This window comes from Peromyscus leucopus, chromosome 5 (genome assembly GCF_004664715.2).
Source record: "Peromyscus leucopus breed LL Stock chromosome 5, UCI_PerLeu_2.1, whole genome shotgun sequence".
Classification (NCBI taxonomy): Eukaryota; Metazoa; Chordata; class Mammalia; order Rodentia; family Cricetidae; genus Peromyscus; species Peromyscus leucopus.
In genome coordinates this window covers 30,527,229-30,547,131 of record NC_051067.1, presented here as the reverse complement: position 1 = coordinate 30,547,131, position 19,903 = coordinate 30,527,229, and the positions used below count along the sequence as shown (strand labels likewise).

General features: G+C 43.8%; 1 protein-coding gene across 1 annotated transcript; it reads right to left on the bottom strand.

Moving 5' to 3' along the window:
• Nucleotides 1-7,891: 7,891 nt before the first annotated feature.
• LOC114701221 (serpin B9-like) lies at nucleotides 7,892-19,494 on the bottom strand. Its single transcript, XM_028881219.2, has 7 exons — nucleotides 19,365-19,494; nucleotides 17,276-17,453; nucleotides 15,646-15,783; nucleotides 15,086-15,203; nucleotides 13,275-13,417; nucleotides 10,767-10,922; nucleotides 7,892-9,315 (listed from the first exon to the last, which is right to left on the bottom strand). The coding sequence occupies exons 2-7, from the start codon at nucleotides 17,441-17,443 to the stop codon at nucleotides 8,911-8,913; spliced, it is 1,128 nt and encodes a 375-aa protein (XP_028737052.1). The 5' UTR covers nucleotides 17,444-17,453; nucleotides 19,365-19,494; the 3' UTR covers nucleotides 7,892-8,910.
• Between the last annotated feature and the right edge of the window lie 409 nt (nucleotides 19,495-19,903).

The following is a 19,903-nucleotide window of genomic DNA, read 5'->3' as shown; positions in this document are numbered from 1 at the left end:
CTGTTTTTCAGTTTCTGCTGTAATTACAAGGGTAAAACCCTACTGTAAAAAAATCCTCACTATATTTTCTTTTCTTAACATTTTTCTCTATACAGTCCATTGCTGTGGGGTGGTTTTCTAATGAAAATAATATATAGCTGTAGTGGGTAGCTGTTCCAGCTTTGACCTGGAAGTACTACCCCCATTGAGGCTTCTGGTAACTGTCACACCTACAAGGTGGGGCTGAGACAAGAGTCCTTAAGACCCAAGATCCAGATGTGCTGGCTCTCTTTGTTCCTGGATCCTGGATGCTGGATGTAGACCGAGTAGAATTCTCCAGAGAATACTGCTGGACAGCACTTCACCTCTCCCGGACCCTGTTACCTATCCCTTTACTTGTAAGTTACCCCACAAAATAAACCTCCCTTTTAACTACATTGAGTTGCCTTAATACTTCCCCAATATATAACAATAGTTTTAATAATATAAAAGATGATACATGGCATAGTTCAGTCAATATAGTTCATTAAAGTTTCCTATTACCATTCATTTCCTATGGGGTTTTGTTGTTGTTTTTGATTTTTGTTTTTTGTTTTTTACATTTCTGTTGCTATCACGAGGGGGCAGCATTCAGATCAACAGCAGCAGCATATAAAAAGGCCTATCAGCCTTTTGTTTCTTGAAGTAGTTGATGACTTTACAGTACATGATTTTACATTTACCCAGCATATGGGTAGACTTGCCTGGAGACAGATGAGGAATGGTGTCTCAGTTCCTAAGACTGTGTTTTCTGGGGGTCTTAGGCAATCCCTGTGAAAGGGTCATTTGACCACCAAGGGGTCATGAGCTACAGGTTGAGAACCCACTGTTCTAGAGAGATGTACAGTGTCTATAATGATAGGGAGGGCATGGATTGCAGCATGGAGGCAGCAACAGGAAGTTGACTGATCACATAACCCAAACACAGGAAGCAGAGAAAGAATAGGAAGAGAATTAAGGCTATAAACCTTCAAAGTCTGCCCCCAGTGAAGCATTTCCTCTAGCAAGGCCCCACCTCCTAAAGATTTCATCCCCAAACAGCTCTACCAACTGGGAGCCAAATGTTCAAATATATGAGCTTTGGGACATTTCTTTTTCATACCACCATACCTTCTCACTAAGGGCCAGCTTTCTGTGCCGCTTGCCACAAGAAATTTTGAGGTCTGCTGCCTGGGGAGGTGTGTATGGATGGGAAAGCATTTTTTTCCATAAGAAAAAAGGCGATGGCTTGCAGTTTTTAAAATGTTGCGTGATTTGGCTAAAAAAAGAAAAAAGAGGAAAGACATGACATAAAGAACCCCCTGTGAATTGGGGGGCTAATATAATGAGGACATTACAGCAAACAATACAGAGGATCCTTCAAAACTAAAAGTAGTGCTACAATGTGATCCAGCAATGCCACTCTTCAGTACACAGCCAAAGTCAAGGAAATCAGGATGTCAAGAAGATGGCTTCTGCAGGAACCGTGGGGAGTGGGCCCTGGGTCTGCTGTCATGGAGTATGTTTTCAGTTCGTGGAAATTCATACATCACAAAGAGATCAGAGACAGTGTAATTTATGTGAATGGGGAGCTCAGGGCTCAGGAGATACATGGTCAAGAGCATGACCCAGGCAGGGTGTGGTGGCCTTCCTCAGGAAAGGACATTCAAGATACCAGACAGCAGACATAAACAAGGGTTTGTGAGGGATTTTCCTGTGTTCCCTGAGGCAGGAGCAATAGAAACAGAGCAGAGTTCAGTGCAGAAGCAGGAGGGACTACCACTGAACAGGAATGTGTGGTGTGTGTGTGTGTGTGTGTGTGTGTGTGTGTGTGTGGTGTGTGTGTGTGTGTGTGTGGTATGTGTGTGTGTGGTGTGTGTGTGTGTGTGCGTGTGCGTGCGTGTGGGGGTGGTGTGTGTGGGTGTATGGGGGGTGGGGTGTGTGTGGGGGGTGTGTGTGTGTGAGGGGGGTGGGGTGTGTGTGTAGGGGGTGTGTGTGTGTGTGTGTGGTGTGTGTGTGTGTGTGTGTGTGGTATGTGTGTGTGTGGTGTGTGTGTGTGTGTGTGTGTGTGTGGTGTGTGTGTGTGTGTGTGTGGTGTGTGTGTGTGTGTGGTATGTGTGTGTGTGGTGTGTGTGTGTGTGTGTGTGCGTGTGCGTGCGTGTGGGGGTGGTGTGTGTGGGTGTATGGGGGTGGGGTGTGTGTGGGGTGTGTGTGTGTGTGAGGGGGTGGGGTGTGTGTGTAGGGGGGTGTGTGTGTGTGTGGTGTGTGTGTGGTGTGTGTGTGTGTGTGTGTGTGGTGTGTGTGTGTGTGTGGTATGTGTGTGTGTGGTGTGTGTGTGTGTGCGTGTGCGTGCGTGTGTGGGTGGTGTGTGTGGGTGTATGGGGGGTGGGGTGTGTGTGGGGGTGTGTGTGTGAGGGGGGTGGGGTGTGTGTGTAGGGGGTGTGTGGGGGGGTGTGGTGTGTGTGTGTGTGTGTGTGTGTGTGTGTGTGTGGTATGTGTGTGTGTGTGGTGTGTGTGTGTGTGGCATTCCTGAAGGCTCTGGTATGTCTTCATGGCCAAGGAGGCAAGAATAAAGGGAACTAGGTCTTAAGTTTCCATCCACCCTCCCCTCCCTCATTGCTCCTCTGTCCCTCCTGCTTTCTCTGTTTCCTTTTTTCTTCACCAGACAACTAGAAAGAGAGTCAGCTCTACTTCAAGGCCTACAAAAGCTCACTCGGTTTCACTAGTTGGCTGCATGGGCTTCTCTGTCAAGCTGTTGAGATCCAGCTGAGTAGGTGGAGCATCTCGTTTTCTATGGGTTTCACTTTCCTACACCTTCACCTCTGCTTATCAGTTGCCCACCAGCCTCTTCCCACCGTTTTTATCCTCTGAGTCAGCGTGTGAATTGTTTATTAATCAAATACTTCAATGGATATTCCCGGAAACAGGCTGGGTCCTGGAACTGGGAAGTGAAACTGTTCCAGTTTTCAATGAGGCTGTGTGCTGACCCTGATCACACACAGGAAATCCAGTGCCAGCACAGCCTGTGTGGCACCTGCCGACCCTCCTTGAGTCTCCCTGCTGGCTCTGGGTGCAGCCAGCTGCTCTCTGGAGCAGGACTTAATGTTGGTGCTTTTCTTAGTGTATCTTTTTGGATGTTCAACCATCAGCCTTTCCAAGAGTTCGGAGTTTAACTTTCTTCTTCTGTATCCTGCCTGTATCTTCACTGTCAAATGCCTAAACTTATGTCCCAACTTTTGCTTACAATCCATATGGTTTTAGACAAGTGTCTAGTTTGATCTAAGACAAGTTACTCCCTTTCTCAGCTCAGTTTCTCGTATACAAATACAGAAGGTATGAATCCTGCCTTGCCTGTGGCTTCAAGTTGTTCTAAAACAGCAAGGAGAAGGGAGGATGTGCAGAGTATACAATGCACACTGGGTGAAAGTGTCCTTATCTATCACAGTACTATGAACAATGAATATATACAATGAAATTTTAAAATGTATGTGTAAATAAAAAATAAAACCCAAACAATAGAGATAACATGTTTTCACAAGGATGAGAAGAAAAGAAAACCTCATATACTGCTTGAAGAAACATAAATCTGTACAAATATTACAGAAAACAATATGGAATATGCTTTAAAAATTGAAAGTGGTGTTTCCGTATTGTCTTAGTTAGGGTTTTTATTGCTGCAAAGAGACACCATGACCACAGCAACTCTTTTTTTTTTTTTTTTTTTGGTTTTTCGAGACAGGGTTTCTCTGTGTAGCTTTGCGCCTTTCCTGGAACTCACTTGGTAGCCCAGGCTGGCCTCGAACTCACAGAGATCCGCCTGCCTCTGCCTCCCGAGTGCTGGGATTAAAGGCGTGTGCCACCACCGCCCGGCAACCACAGCAACTCTTATAAAGAAAACATTTAATTGGGATGGCTTGCTTATAGTTTCAGAGGTTCGGTCCATTATCATCATGGTGAGGAGCATGGTGGCATGCAGACTGACATGGCGCTGGAGCTGAGACTCCTACATCTTGCAGGCAACAAGAAGCTGACTGACAGTCGCACTGAGAGAAGCCTGAGGAAAAGAGACCTCAAAGCCTGCCCCCACAGTGACACACTTCCTCCAACAAGACCACACCTCCTAAGAGTGCCACTCCCTTTGGGGGCCATTTTCTTTTAAACCACCACACACATGGTTCAGCAATCCACTCTTGGGTATATAACTAAGGGAAATGAAATCTGTGTGTCCAAATAAAATCTGTAGTCCAAAAGATGGTAACACCATGTATTTTTTATAACATTAATCTTAGCAGCCAAGATATGGATCTACCTGAGTCCACCAGCAGATAAATAGGAAAATAGAGAGCATGATGTATGTGCGTAGGAACAATGTAACCCTGTTCTGCCTTAAAGAGAAAGAAATCCTTCATTTTTAATACCATAGATGGGACCAGAAGATAGTATGCTAAGTTAGATCAGAAAGTCAAACACTGTGAATTGAAAGTCATAAAGAATTTTGAAACTGTTGAAAATAATCTAGTTGAGTGGCCAGCAGAGTCCAGTGGATGTGACACTTTACATCTCTATGTGAACAAACCAAAGGCCAACGTCAACAGCAAGTGGGAACTGGAAACCTCACCAAACAAAGTCAGTATCAAAAGCAAACCGTCAGCAAATTTACTTCTAAAAACATGACTTGCTTTATTTTTAAGCTAGAATCAGACAAAACTTCAACCTATAATGCAGAATAAGTATTCCCTGCTCTCTGTCTCTGTGCATTGGAGTTTGTGGTGACAGGCATGCATGCATTCTTCTATCCATTGAGGCAGGAATTAGTGTCTCCAAGGGAATAAATGAAAGGCCCACAGTAAGGACATAAGTGGGTGCATAAATGTGAGAACAAAGAGAGCATAGTTCAATTAACAACCAGCAGGACTCCAGGCAAGGTCAAAGACCAGCAGGACCTGCAAGGCAGTGATTAGTAATGTTGACCAAGGAGAGAAGCCAACAGAGAGCCAAGATCAGCAGCTAACACAGCAATCTAGAGACAGGCAGAGTGGGGCTTCAATGTCTGACCACCATGGCATGAGCAGTGTATAAACAGCACTCGAACATCTCCCTGCCTGGGCCAGGAGAATATGAAGTCTGTTGGCCCCATCAGCTCCACCCATGAGATGATCAGAGAACTAACTAATCTCAATAGGAATTTTTCCAGTCTTTGACTGGTTCCTGCCATAAGTCCTTTAAAAAATCCCTAAACAAGGAACATTTCCCCAGTTTGGAAGCCTTCCTACTCCAGAGAGTTTCTCTTTGTTTTTCCTTTTGGTTACTTGTACAAGTGTGTTGGCCGGTGTGTGTGTGTGTGTGTGTGTGTGTGTGTGTGTGTGTGTGTGTGTGTGTGTGTTCATTCTTAGTCATCACTAGCAGCAGACAACACACTCAAATCAACTGTCCAGGTTGACTTGGTGACAGTTGATTGGATTGTCTAGTACCTGAGTCCTTGGGTAAAGTACATCTAGGGTTAAAACTACTGTTCTCAAAGATCTGCATGTTCAGTTGTAGAAATGCTGTACATACTGCCTTGCTGTGCTCCAGTTTGTATTAAGAAGACATGTTTTTCTTTTGAAATAAGCAGCATACACTTTGAAGAGTGACACGATGTTCTACTTATCTCCATGTTGCCCAGCATTCCTCACTTCTAAGAGTGCTGACATCATTGGCAGAGGGGTCATTTGAGTTCTGGAAAGCTGAGCAGAGATGGCTGGCTTTATGGACAGAGAACAAGCTAAAGAATGCAGAAACATAGAACTACAGGCAGATTAGTCATTTCGAAGTTATTTTTCTGATAAGCCAGAGATAGGGAGACAGAAAAGGAGAAAACTAACTGGCTGGCTAACATTTAGACCAGGAATCTCTCCTATATGGGTTCCAAGACCTAGGCTACTTGGGTGAAGGTAATTAGGGCCCACACCAAGAACTTAGACCCCTCTAAAAGCAACATGAATTTTTATAAATTATTAACAAACCTCTAAATAACGAGAAATTTCCGCTCTTACCCATGGAAACTATTTTTCTTATCTGGATTCTGCAGATGCTTTCCATATTTCCCATCAGGCTCTCCCAGTGAAGCCTAGCTCCAGTTCGTGAATGTTCAGATAGGCTCCCTAAAATTTTAATGTGCTGAGTGGTTTACTGTTTCTGTTTTAAAGCAAACCACTCCTAATCTTCATGAACAAGGGCTCAGAAAGCTGTGCTTCCCATGGAGCTACCCAGGCACAGTGCCAAGCAAGTCTCCTGTGTTGGGGCATGAACCCTGAGGCCCTTGACAAGTCTTCTGCATTGAAGTGCTCTTTGAAAAGGAAGCAAATATCACTGAAAACAGGACAGAGAAGATAGAAAAGTCAACTCACTAAAATATGAACTTGACTCAGAATACTCACATGATACCAACAAAGAGAAGTCGGGCTCTGGTGTTTAGATGTTTGTTTGCACTGAAACCCCTAGGGGAATGATTGTGACTCTTAACGTCTATGTCTGTAGTAGTGTGACCTAGAGCACACAACACTGCCACAGAGAGTGGCACACAAGGAACCGAGAGTGTCACAGTTCTGGCAGCTTATCTATTGATGGACATCTAGGTCAATTCCATTTCCTTGATACTGTGAATATAGCTGTAGTGAAGGTGGATGAGAATGTAAGTACACAGAGTCCTGTAGGTATATCCCTGGGAGTCTTATGGCGGGTTGCATGATAGCTCTCTGTAGCTCTTTGAGAAAACTCTGTGCTGATTTCCATAGTAGCTGCACTAATCTACACACACACAGCAGTGAGTACATATGGACTTCTCTGTCCCCACATCCTCACCAGCATTTGTTGGCGTTTGTTTTCTTGATGGCAGCTATACTGATAAGAATTGGAATCTCAAAGTAGTTTTAGTTATATTTCCCTCGTCACTAAGTATGTTTAAAATCTTCAGAAGTGTTTACTGGCTGTTGCCTCATTTTCTTGAAAACTCATGTTCAGCTCTTTAGTCCATTTTTAAAAAATTGTTTCCCTGTTTATCTTTTGCGTTCTTTATATATTCTGGGTATTGATGCTCTGCCTCCCCTTCTGAAGGCAATCTTCCCTTTCTTCTCCAGCAGTTTCAGAGACTTGGGTCTTACACTAAGGTCTTTGCTCCATTTAGAGTTGATTTTTATGTGAGGTCAAAGAAAAGGATCCAGTGTCTCCTTTCTACATAAAGACGTCAGGTGTCCACAGCACTACCCATCTCTAATGTATACTTTGGGTATCTTTGTCAAAAATCAGGTGGCTGTAGCTACATGGGCTTATGTCTGGGTACTTTATTTGTGGGTCTACCTGTCTGAGGGCAATACCACCCTGCCCTTTGTGGTATAACTTGAACTTAGGTACAGCGATATTTCCAGCATTACTGGTATTGCTCAGGATTATATTGGCTGAGGTCTTTTGTGCTTCCAAATTATTTAGAATTTTTTTTCTATTTCCATGATGAACAGTATTGACATTTTGATGGAGACTGCAGTGAATCTGTATGATTCATTCAGTAAGATGGCAACACTGTTGACTCTTCCAAGCCAGGAGCCTGGAAGGAGAGTTTAATCGATCTTCTAATGTCTTCTTCAGTTTCTCTCTTGAGTGTTCTAAAGTGTTCATTAGAGAGGTCATTCACTTCTTTGGATAGGTTTATTCCAAGCCATTTCTGTAGGCAGTTATGAATGGGATTGTTTGACTGTTTTTTCCCTCAGTATGCTTGTTATTGGCAGATAAGAATGAAGCTGATTTTTCTGTGTTAATTTTTTAATCTGCCACTTTTTTGAAAGTTTGTATAAGCTCTAGGAATTTTCTGGGGGCTGAAGAGTAGATATTATCCAGCCATCAAATAAACATATGGCACTCTTCTTTAAAAATGTCTTTATTTTTAAACATACTTGTATGTGTGTGCATCTGAGTGAGGATACATACACCATCTGCATACAGGAGCCAGTAGAAGTCAGAACATCGGAGCCATCTCTCCAGCCCCATTATGTCAGTCTCACACGGTGAAATCACTTATAACTGCTTGGAGGGGGCACAGGATAGGCTGTAGAGCATAGTGAGATATAACCCCATCCCTTGGTAACCATGGAGTCTATTTGGGAGATTATCCAAGATGGAGAAGGTTAACAGATAAAGCAACCACTCTAAGTGGCCAAATTAATGTTCAAAGTGCACACATGGTTGGTGAGAAAAATAAATTCATTTTGAAATAACCTTTAAGGACTTCGTAGAATTTAACTATAACAGATAGTGACAGAGAAACAACATGGTCTACAGAAGCATGACTTCTGCAAGGGAACATATGGCAGTCCAAGCTAGATAAGTTGAAAGCAGATAGTAAAGGCCAGCTGTTAGAGGACCACACTGTCTCCACTGTCCCCAAGCCTAACACAGTGATGGCACATACCAGGTGAGTGGTGGGCAGCAAAGATAAAGTTAAAAGGAACATTAAGGACCCATCACTAGTAAACTGCAGTGGCTGTCATCATCCACAGAAGCATTTACTCTGATGTAAGCAGGTCAAGGCGAGTGATGGCGAGAGTCAAGGAGCCAGGACAGGACAGCGTGTAGAGCTGGCATGGCTTGTCTGTGCAGTGAGGGGGCATTGATTGAGGGTCACCCTCGAGAACTTTGTAGTCTCTCTTGTGAGAAATGTTTGTCTCCTTTGTTGTTTACACAACAGGAAACCCAACCACTCTGTGATCCTGTGACCTGGCAAAGGGCACTGATGAATGTCAGGATAGGGGAGAGGAATGTGGGCATCCTAAGATCAGGCTGCCAGGAGGAAAGTGCCCTCATCTTGGAACATGGTGTCCCCCACATGCCCATCCTCACAAAGCTGTAGGAGTAACTGTTTCCCACATAGTAAATGTGCCTTTACGGAGAAGAGAACCTGCCACAGAACAGGAGGGTGTTGGTTTTGTTGTGCCTGATGAAGAAAAGGAAGGGGTGGTCTGCACAGAATATTGAGACTTCACAGGCACAACAGTAGTCAACAATGGCCGAAGTTGCTGCCGCAGCCTCGGTGCCTTTTTCATTGACCTCCACAACACTCTTGTGAACAAACTTGGACAGACACAGGTCTCTCTCCAGAGACATTCCTGACAAGTCAGCCTTGCCCCCTTGGAAGACATCTACCATCCCCAAACGCTGAAACACAGACTCCATGTTATAATCCTCTTGTAGTTTAAATTTTGGAAGGAAAACCTCAACATCAGTTCTCTTCATAAAGTCTGGTTTGGTCCAGGACGTTAACTTCTCAAAAGTGAGATTGTTTTCCACCTGGCAAAGTAGAATTAGAGACTTTCAGATTCACAGATGAGGTCTTATGCAGAGTCTCATAGGCTCTTCATACTCACAATACCCACCATCATCCTACATGGGCACTGTAGATTAACATGGTGAGACCGTGTGAGGGTCCCACTGTCTTGCTAGCTTGTATATGGCTTCCCTCATGGGCATGGAAGCCAAGTAGCCCAGGGTTGGGAAGACCTGGCTGTCCTCTCCTAAATCATTTCTGAGACATCTTTTATTCTAACAGGTGTCCATATGTCCAGGTGATTATGGTTTAGGTTATGTTTGCTTTTGTTTTCTTGATCTAGACTTAGTTTTGAAGACAATAAACCATAGATGCTAATAAAATAAAATAAAAATTGGAAAAGATGCTTGGTGTGAGCCACACTAGAAGGGAGGTCTATCCAGGCTAGGATTCTATGTGTTTTGTGGGCTGTTAATGGTTTGAATGTAAAATTCTCCCTTAAAGCTCACATGGAGAACCCTTATTCTGAAGCTGGTGGTGATGTTTAGTGAGACATCTATAATTTGGGCATGAGGAATTCTAGCAGAATGAAGGAAGTAGTTACAGGAGATGTACCTATGAAGATCATCCTTGGTCCTTTGTCCCTTCTCCTTTCTCTGCTTCCTGTTTACTAAAAGGTCTGTAGTCTCTGCCACATGTACCTGTCACCATGGAACCCATTGACGGGGTCAAGTAACTTTAAATGAAACCTCAAATCTGTGAGTCAACATAAATCCTTCCTATCCTGGGTTATCCATGTCAGGCATTTTGCCAGTGACAAAACACTAACACCCTAGAGAAGCCATGCCACAGTGAGGGAGCTGGATGGGAAGAGCCAGGGGAGCTCTTCTGCTTACAAAGACCCCTTAGGTCATGCACACTCCATTACCCACCATTCAGAGGATGGCTGATACACTGTGGGGTATCCTGTCACAAGGAAGACCAAGATGTGCCATTATGATGTCTCTGACTCTGTCCTCACCAGCTGGCATCCCTCCTCTTCCACTTTTTGAAGTTAAAGTGCAGTATTTTTTCTGCCTATTTTATGTTCTCAGATATTAAAATAAAATACTAGCAAAGATCATGATTTAGGTTATATTTACAGAGGGGAACTATGTTCTAAGTACTGTGCTAAGTTCACTGTCTTAGTTGTCCTCATTTCATCCTTTCAGAAACCATGTCCCATTCCAGAAATGAAGTTATGTCATATGTTCAAGGTCACACAACCCACAATGGGAGTCCTGGACACAGCTTTGATCCCCAAATACAGGGTCTGCACACAGCTCCAGGCTCAGTTTGTGAGTACCACCCGCTCAAATGGCAGTTGGAAAGGTAAAAACATTGAGTTCTGTCCTAATGAAGAAGGACAATGGGGACCCTGGATTCTTCTAATAGACATTTAGAGTGGTAACTGCTACAGACTTTCCCGCCTCACCTGGCTGAGGTCCACACCATCATCTGGGAGCAGGAGCACCAAGCTCAGCTCCATGCCCTTATAGGGTATCACCAGCACCTGCGCCTGAACTTCATTCACGTAGGCGATGTTAAAAGTGTCTTCCTGACACATCATCTGTACTGGTCTTTCCTCCCTCTGAACAGAAGAATCCAGAATATAAAAGATACCATTGAGAGAGTTCAGAAGGTTTCCAAATGAGCTGCAGTTAATACCAATTAATACAATGCAAACACTATTTATGTTTCAGTGACCACTTAATCAATGTCTGCCAGCCTCTTCCTGCTTTCCTTAAAAATAATTGTTGTGAGCAGATATGGGGCTGTTGTAGATAGGGTTCTATGGTTGTGATGAAACACCATGACCAAAGGCAATATGGGAAGGATGGGTTTGTTTCATCTTACAACTCTCAGGTCACATTCCATCACTGAGGGAAGTCAGAGAAGGAATTCATGCAGATGCCTTGGAGGAGTGCTACTTATTGGCTTGTTCTCCATTGCTTTCTCAGCCTGCTTTCTTGTGTACCTCATAACCTCCTGCCCAGAACTGGCACTAGCCACAGAGGGCTGGGTCCACACCCATCACTAATCAAGAAAATGACCAACAGACTTGCCCTAGGCCAATCTTATGGAAGCAATTTCTCAATGCAGAGTTCTTCTTCTCAAATGGCTCTAGCTTGTGTCAAGTTCATACACACACACACAGACCCAAAACAAAACAAAACAAACAAACAAACAGACACCCCAGTCAGGACAAGGACTAACTACATAAAGACTATGCATTATCCAGAAAAAGGAATGTGGCATTCAAATATTAGTATTTGGGTCTAAAATGTTCTACAAAGGCTCATGTTCCAAAGCTCCTCTCCACAGACTGGCACTGAGAGCTAGCCAAACCTTTAGGATTTAGGCCTAATGAGAAAAAGCTGAGCATTGGGGAGAGGTGCCCCTGAAGGGGATATTGGCACTACAACCCTTTCCTGTTTCTCTCTTTTGCTTCCTGACTGCTGTGAGGTCAACAAGCCCTCACCATGCATTTCCACCATGTTGTACTGTATCACCACAACCTGGAGTGACTGGAAAAACTGACCCGACTGAAACTTCTGGAACCATGAGCCAAAATAAACATTTCCTCTTTTAAGTTGATTATCGCAGATAGTTTGCTACACTAATGGAAAGATGACCATCATATCAGATGCAGGATTTTGATCATTTAATATGGTCAACAATTATATCTAAGGAAACAGCATATAGTTAACAGAAAAGTTTTCTTCAAATAGACTGGATTACTGTCATAGTCATGTGTCTGGGACTACAGACAGGTACATCCTCTCAGAAAACAGCCTAGAAACAGGAGCACACATGCTCAGAGGTTCACGATGGGTCACAATCTTCTAACCCATCAGAGAGCAGAGGGCTCCAGAGCACAGACACTCACAGGCTTAGGGCAGAGCTCTATCCTGATAGCCCATTAGGGAGAAGGAAAATCCCAGTTAAATGGCTACAAGTTGGGGACCTTCTGGACTGATCTCCATGTATATTTGTGATGCATTACAGTCTGATGACCCATCATAATCATACAGTTCTTGTCAACTCTTTAAAAGTTAGGGGCTGTCTGGACAGAACTTCATGAATCTTCTTGTGATTTAACCCAGTGGTTCTGTTCTAATAGTCCAACAATATTTTTTAAAGTATGGAAGTAGGCCATCTGGGAAGATTTTAATTACAGTGGTACATTAAACATAAAAATTTGCTATAGACCATACATAATACATATTAAATTTCCCAATAAAAGTTCTCATTCTTTCACAAAGCTTTTTTAAAATTATCACTAATAAAAAAGGAATGGGGGAGTTTAACATTGGTAAGGGTCCAAACTGCATTAAATTGTATTTTATTGGGATTTGGAGAAGCATTCTAATATCTGCTTTAATTCAAATTATACTACAATTAAGACTGAGATCTTAATCACTCCATTTCAATATAAGAAAGCAATACATACTGCTTCATAATAATAGATTGACCAATAATTTAAAGTGATTATTTTAATTTAAAAATAGTCTATTAAATAAATGTTTGTATATTCCTTTCTACGCTGTCTCATGCTCCATAAATGTATTATACTATCTTAACACATAAGTTTCTGTTTTCTTGAACTTAAAGGAAAGTTTAGTTTCTAGAATTAGGTTGAAGCAACGGTTTTATGAGAAATTATCAGGACATATAAGATCCACAAATAAAATGTAAAGTAACACAGGTATTAAATACTCTATTCCTATCATTTTTCTCTAGAGATTAACTTTTCATTCAGAAATAAATGTTTCAAATGGTTTTCTGTGTTTTCCTGTTCTCTTTCTTTCTGGGCTGAGGACCAAGTCCAGCACCCACACAGGACACGTGATCCACTGAGCCCCAGAGCTACACATTCACAATTACACCCTTCTACTCAATCTCATCACATTGTCACGAACCTTTGGACACTGTTCCTTACCTGGTTTATTTTAAAGGGCATTTCTATTGTGCAATCTTCATGAAATGGTTGATGCCACTTTCCTTTGAAATATAAGGCATTGACAAGAACCAGCCTGGTCTCTGAATTAACCGAGTCGCCCGACAGCAACTCTGGAATTTTCCCTTTTGAGGAAGCAGAGACTTCATTCAGGTTCATGTTATACACATGTGAGAAATAAATTGATATGATATCAGGGCATATCCGAGCATCACGTTTTCACATATGCTGAATATGGATTAACATATTGAAAACAAATGAACACAACATACCAATGTTTGGCTCAAGGTCATGGACACAGGAGGAACATGGCCAAGATGAGAATGGTGAAAGACTTCTAAGTCTCTCAAGGAAAGCAGGTTTGGGAAAGGCAGAAAAAAAATGACTTCAGGATGGAGAACAAAGAAGCAGGAAATGTGGAAGGGGTTGGGTCACAGGGATCCAGGGCTTCCCGCAAGTGCTAATGTTGGTTGCCATGTTGATTGGGTCTGGAATCAACCAAGAGAACTGTCTCTGGGCAGGACTGTGAGGACATTTCCCAGAAAGAGTAACTAATGGAGAGGACACTCTCCCAAGGGAGCAACAGTTTCCTGTGCTGCCCTGATATAAAGACCAAGAGAGAAGCAGCACTGTTTGGTCTGCCTGCCTCAGTCCCTGCTGGTGAGTGCATCGACACTGTTCACATTTCTGCAACTGCTATTTTCAGCTGACACTGGAACCTAATTGCTTTGGCCTTCATGAGGACTAAGACTAATAACTCTCTGGAATCCTCTAGGCTTTCCATGCCAGACTGAGACTGGTAAGGTTTTCAGCCTCATAGACTGGGCAGCTACCAGATTCTCAGCCTCTCCACATGCAGATGGTCATTGTTAGACTACTCAGCCTGTATTGTGTATGTCAATCTATTAAATCACCTCTGTAATATGGATTCATTGTGTTCTTCTAGAGAACCCTGACCAATACACTAATGTTAAGCATAGAGTCTAATCTAGCCCTCCATGGTCATGCCAAGTTTTAACAAATGATTGCTGAGTTTTTAAGAAAAAGACACTCACTCTATACTCTATCTGTTAGTAGCAATAGGAATGTACTTAGTGGTACAGAGGCATCTGTGGGGTTCAAATATCAGACAATGATCTCAATGATCTCCAAGACCAATGCTGGAACATGTCATCTCTGAAATAAAAACAAATAAGGTTCAACCCCAAATGGGAGACTCTTATAGACCAATGTAACTGAGCAGCCCTGACAGAGGAAATCATGTCTAGTTTCATCAAATGTAGGTGAGGGATGTGAGGCAGGAAACATGGAAGCAGAAAACAGGAATCCTCTTCAGAGGTAAAGGTGCTGGGGGCTGAGGCAACACAGACTGTAGGAAGATCTAGCCCAGGGCAAGATTATGGGCAAGGTCTACCCATGCATCTCCATCTCAGAGATGGTGGAGTCACCTGGCCTGCCAACTGCAGACCACCCCTGTCTTCTAATGCAATCTGTTAGACTGGAAATCAGGCCCATGAGTTCTCAGGACATTTGTATCAGCCCCTCTCTCTTAGAAAAATACACAAACAACTCTGTTTTTAAAGTCTAAGTGTCTGAGTAAAATCTCCATGAATTCACTGAGGTCTAAATTATACCATGTGGCCTAGCTGGTCTGCATCCCTTTGACTCTCTGAAATAACAGTGAGATTAGTCAGAGGGGGAGAAGGGAAGTTAAGAGAAAGAGGAGGGAAGAGGAGGGAGGGGTGGATGAAAAAGGACAAGAATGTGGGTGTGAAATAACTTGAAATCCTGACCTTCAGTCTGTTCGGAGACCCATGTGTTTATGTGTTTCCGGGACTCCTCTGCTGCTTTGACAAAGGACAGCTGCTCCAGCTCTGAGTGGTAGAACTGAAGACAGGACTCCTTAAAGGTCTGGAGAGAAAAATGTTCAGTGAGGTAACATTGCAAAATAGTGTCAGCAAGCTTCCCAAACTTCTGATACTATGGCATTAAAAAACAAAACTAAAATGAGTGTAGATGTCACTTTAAGCAATAAACATCTTCATGTACTATGTCTTCGTAAGTTGGAATGACCAACTTGAATAAATAAAAAGTATAAGTTGTCAAATTTTAAATATTTCAAAGTATCATTATAGAATTTGGGAAAGTTTTTGGAGTTGAGTCTTACTATTTGGCGTAGGCTGGCCTAGAACTCATGACCCTCCTGTCTCAGCCTTCTAAGACATACATGTATGCCATCACACTGGCTAGAACTTGATCCTTAATTTCATCACATTCTCTAGGGTCCTTTCTCTGTGATCTATAGCAACAAGTATTTGAATATAATTGATGTCATTCTAGTGATACAACTTACTGGGAGGAATTCACAAGTGCTCTCTGCAAAGAGTCTGTTGGCAGTTCTAAGCGCGTACTTTTTGTTGGGCTTATTCAGGTTACTGAGCAGCCCCTGGAAGCCTTGATGAACGTCTTTCTCTGTGTTTAAACCAAGTGCCTGTGAAGGAAATCATTAATAAATAAAGAATAAATCATTATGAGCTCAGCAATGAGACATTTTGATTGCGAACGGAATTTTCAAGCTGCAGTAGTCAGGTAGTGAAGCACATGAGACTCTGTGTTGGATCTTCACTCTGCACATGAAAAGACAGGGCCACTAGGGTATGGCTGTAATCCCAGCACTGCGGAAAGAAGACACCTGCATTTATGCCTGTCCTCTGCCTAAAGAAGCACACATAGGCATGTAAACACACACACACACACACACACACACAGAGATACACACACACACACAGATACACACTCAAACACAGACACACAGATACACACACAGACATACACACACATACACACACAGACACAGACACACACACCCTACAACCACACACATACACAAGCTCTCTGTGTTTATTAGTGAACGTAAAACCTGTAAAAGACCATAAAGATTAATTATGAAGAAGCCTCTTCTATGTCTTCATCTTCATGTCCTCATGCACTCACTAAGTTTGGAGACGATAAAAATGAGGAGTTATACCTGAAAGGGTCTTCATGAAAAAGTCCTGGCAAACCACAGAGCAACAGTGACTACTTCCTACTGGGACAGTGTATGCACAGGGCTTTTTCTCAGGCAAATGCCTCCTGCCTGCCTTGAAACCCCTGAGGTCAGAAACCCATTCTTAATCACCTGCAGTGCCCACAGGATGCTTCATAAAGTAGCCCCAAATAGTGTCCAGTCAAGATGTGGACCAGCTATACACATTTTACCCCCCTTCAGTAGCTTAGCTATGCAAGGCAGGTTGGACACAATTAGAAGCAGGAATTAGAGCACACGCCTGTAATCCCAGCACTCAGGAGGCAGAGGCAGGCGGATCTCTGTGAGTTCAAGTCCAGCCTGGTCTACAGAGCAGGATCCAGGACAGGCACCAAAACTACACAGAGAAACCCTGTCTGGAAAAAATAAAAATAAAGCAGGAATTAACCTTCTTTGGCAATGAATAATTACAAAGTCTGTTGCTCTAAAAATAAAATAGATCTTAGCAACCTATGTTTCAAATAATTTCAACTCCTTGCTTTCCTTTGCTGTACTTGGGTTGAGCCTAAGTTATAACCCTAAGACCCTCCTTCCATCTTTTTAAAAACTTTTTTATTTGAAACTAAGTTGCCCAGGCTGGTCTTGAACTAGGCATTCTCCTGTCTCTGTCTCCTTAGTAGCTGGAACTAAAGGCCTGTGCCACCAAGATTGGTGTGAAATTACTTATGCACCATTTTCTCAGTGAAGTCTGAACAAAATTTTGAGAGTTCCCTCTAAGTTATTACTGTGAAAAACTCGTTGCCTCTTAAATAAGTTCCCTCTAAGTTATCACTGAGGAAAACTCATTATCCCTTCCTCTTTGGCCCCTGCCCCATGACACAGTGTGAGCACATTCCTAAACTCCCTTCTCAGCAGCCCTTAGGCAAGTGAAGCAGGTGAGGGGTGACAGACAGCTTACCTGAGACATCTGGACTGCAGTGTCTCCCTTTGCCCCCAAGAGGACCATAGCCAGAGCAGAGGAGATGCTCATGGGAGAATAACAGACATTTGTCGAAGGGTTGTTTTCACAGAGTATCTTTAAAAGGTGGATGGCAAAGTTGCCATTTGCTTCAGACAGAGTATTCATGATTCAGGGTCTGGAAACAAAGGATAAATGGTACTCAACACAGAAGGTTCATTGACCTGACTCAGGGGACTGTGGGACTCTAGCCTTGCTTCTCATTTCCAAGCTCATAAGTACTTAAAATAGGATTTTAAAATTCATTCTTGGTCACAGTCCTTCCAATCTTAGGATTATTATCTAAGTGTGGTCATGGCAACAGACCAAACTAGCGTCTGTGTCATCCGCATAGGTAGAGGTCAGATCATCAGGACCCAGCTGAGAGAGGTGGCCTCTAGTCTCCTTCCATACACAGCAGCTCCTCTCTCTGAAGATGATGGAGTGGAGGATAAATAGGAGGAGGAGGAAAAGAGGAAAGGAAGAAGAAAACAGACGTGAGCATCCAGGTCCTCTAGCCTGGCTTCAGCAAAGCTGCATTCTGTGTCTGCCTGTGAAGACTCCTCTGAGATGTCCAGGTGTGCATTAGACAGAGTCTCTGCATTTGCAGCTGCTACAGGACAGACATGGAGATGCTGAATGAGACCCGAAGACAGGCTGGTGTCACCAGCTCTGCTGTGCAGCAGGGAGCATCCACCTGCAGTGGCTGCTCAGGAGGCCTTGATCAGGCAATGGCACCAGGCTCTTTCTCTGTGAAGCACACCTCACTCCCAGTTGAATGGACAGCTTGGCCCAGACTAAGTGACTGCTCCTAACAACTTACCTCAAATCTGAGACCCTGTACATCCCATGGCTGTGCTCTGACTGTCATATTACGTTTGAACACTGGAAGTGTGTTCCCGAGTACTTTCTACAGTGCTTAAATGACAATAAAATAGCCTAGGGAGTCTCAGGGAACATCACAACCCATACTTCTTCCCTCTCCCCAGACAGACGGACACAGTATCCTGAGAGTGTGCCCAGATCCTGTGACTCGTCCTTATAATTCCCCAAAGGCTCTTCAGGAAAGTTGGGGCAGCTTTATTTAAATGCCTGGCCTTCTGGTTGGTCTTCTCATCTGACCTACTGTGCGACCCCTACACTCCTGCCCATCTTCATCCCTTTAAAGTTGCTTCTGAATCCTTGAAGTGCCGTTTATTCCACCCAGAAGGTCATGTACCCCTTCTCCGTCACTGAGTTCACACTACTCACCCTTCCCTCCTTCACTGGGGCAGGGCAACCTCAGGGCCTCTGCTCTGCTACCCTAGTGACACTGCCCCAGCCGGTTCTGTCATCACTCCTAAGTGCAGTCCTTTCTCTTGCTGACTGTGTCTCCACCACACTTGGAGCTCTCTGAAGGTAAGGGAGCTGTCTGGCACCCTGATTTTAAGCATCTGGAAGCATGCTCTGGATATAGGAGGCTTTCTGTCAATACTGAGTGAATTATTTTAAAAAATGGAAATGAAGAGTACTCAATTTTGTACTAGAAATTGCTTTTTTTTTTTTTTTTTGGCTTTTCTAGACAGGGTTTTTTCTGTGTAGCTTTGATGCTGGCCTCGAACTCACAGAGATCTGCCTGGCTCTGCCTTCCGAGTGCTGGAATTAAAGGCGTGCGCCACCACCGTCCAGCTGAGATTGCTGGTCTTTTAAAGGGCTCAGAAACAGAAGCAGATCCTCGAGGAGAGAGCAGAGGCAGACAAATTGTCCAGGTGGTAGGATCCGAAAGGAAGCAGGAAAGAGGCAGAGAAGGCTGCTGATTCCCTGCAGCACCCAGGTCTGGCTGAGGAGGAGCCAAGACAGCTCTAGGACTCCAGCCCCGGGACCAGGCTTGCTGCCATTTGCCAGCTGGAGTTTCTAGAGGAATCGCCTTTTTAAATGCCCATCGGACACCATCTGTCTACTCTCTCTTTTTCTAACTCTGCAGTCCCGGGGTTTCCTCCCGGTCTCAGCCCAGACCTTGTAAACCTCACCGCTGTTGGTCTCACAGCCCATAACAAGCGCCCTCACTTACCACCTTTGAGACTTCTCAATGTGGAATTTGCAGCCTAGGTGTCCTGGTAGCTTAGCCCAGCAGCCGGCTAGACTCTGCTGGCTCTTTAATCACAGTAGGGCTGGGAGGGGCGGGGAAACACGCAGCTGCTCGCTCTAGCCTCTGCTGAGATGGGGCGTGGAGAAAGAAACAGGCCATAGAGAAAGAAAGCGAAAGTATTAAAAGCCTTTGACTAGAGAATGTTTGCAGGGTTTTGGTGGTACCTTTTGGGGGGCTGCCTATTTTCAGAGTCCATTTCTCACTCTCACCCTCCTTTCCTGGCAAACATTAATCTGTGTTCTGCCTGTATTTCCCAGTCACGAGCATTTCTTGTGAATGGAGTGTGTGCTCCTGTGTGATCCTCATTTACAAACCTGACTTTTCCAAGGCTCAGCATAAGGGTTCAGGGCATCAGATTGGGGCATGGGCCACAGACATGCTACACAATGTCGCCTGCAGACGCCGAGTTCTTTTCAGAGAACTCAACTCAGGTGAAAGCATGTCGCTTTGTGGCTCAAAAG

Coding starts and splice junctions, on each gene's coding strand:
- LOC114701221 (XM_028881219.2), bottom strand. CDS start 17,443: ATGAATACTCTGTCTGAAGCAAATGGCAACTTTGCCATCCACCTTTTA. Junction 15,784..17,275: donor CTGCAGTCCAGATGTCTCAG/GTAAGCTGTCTG, acceptor TTTCCTTCACAG/GCACTTGGTTTAAACACAGA. Junction 15,204..15,645: donor GCACTTGTGAATTCCTCCCA/GTAAGTTGTATC, acceptor TTTTCTCTCCAG/ACCTTTAAGGAGTCCTGTCT.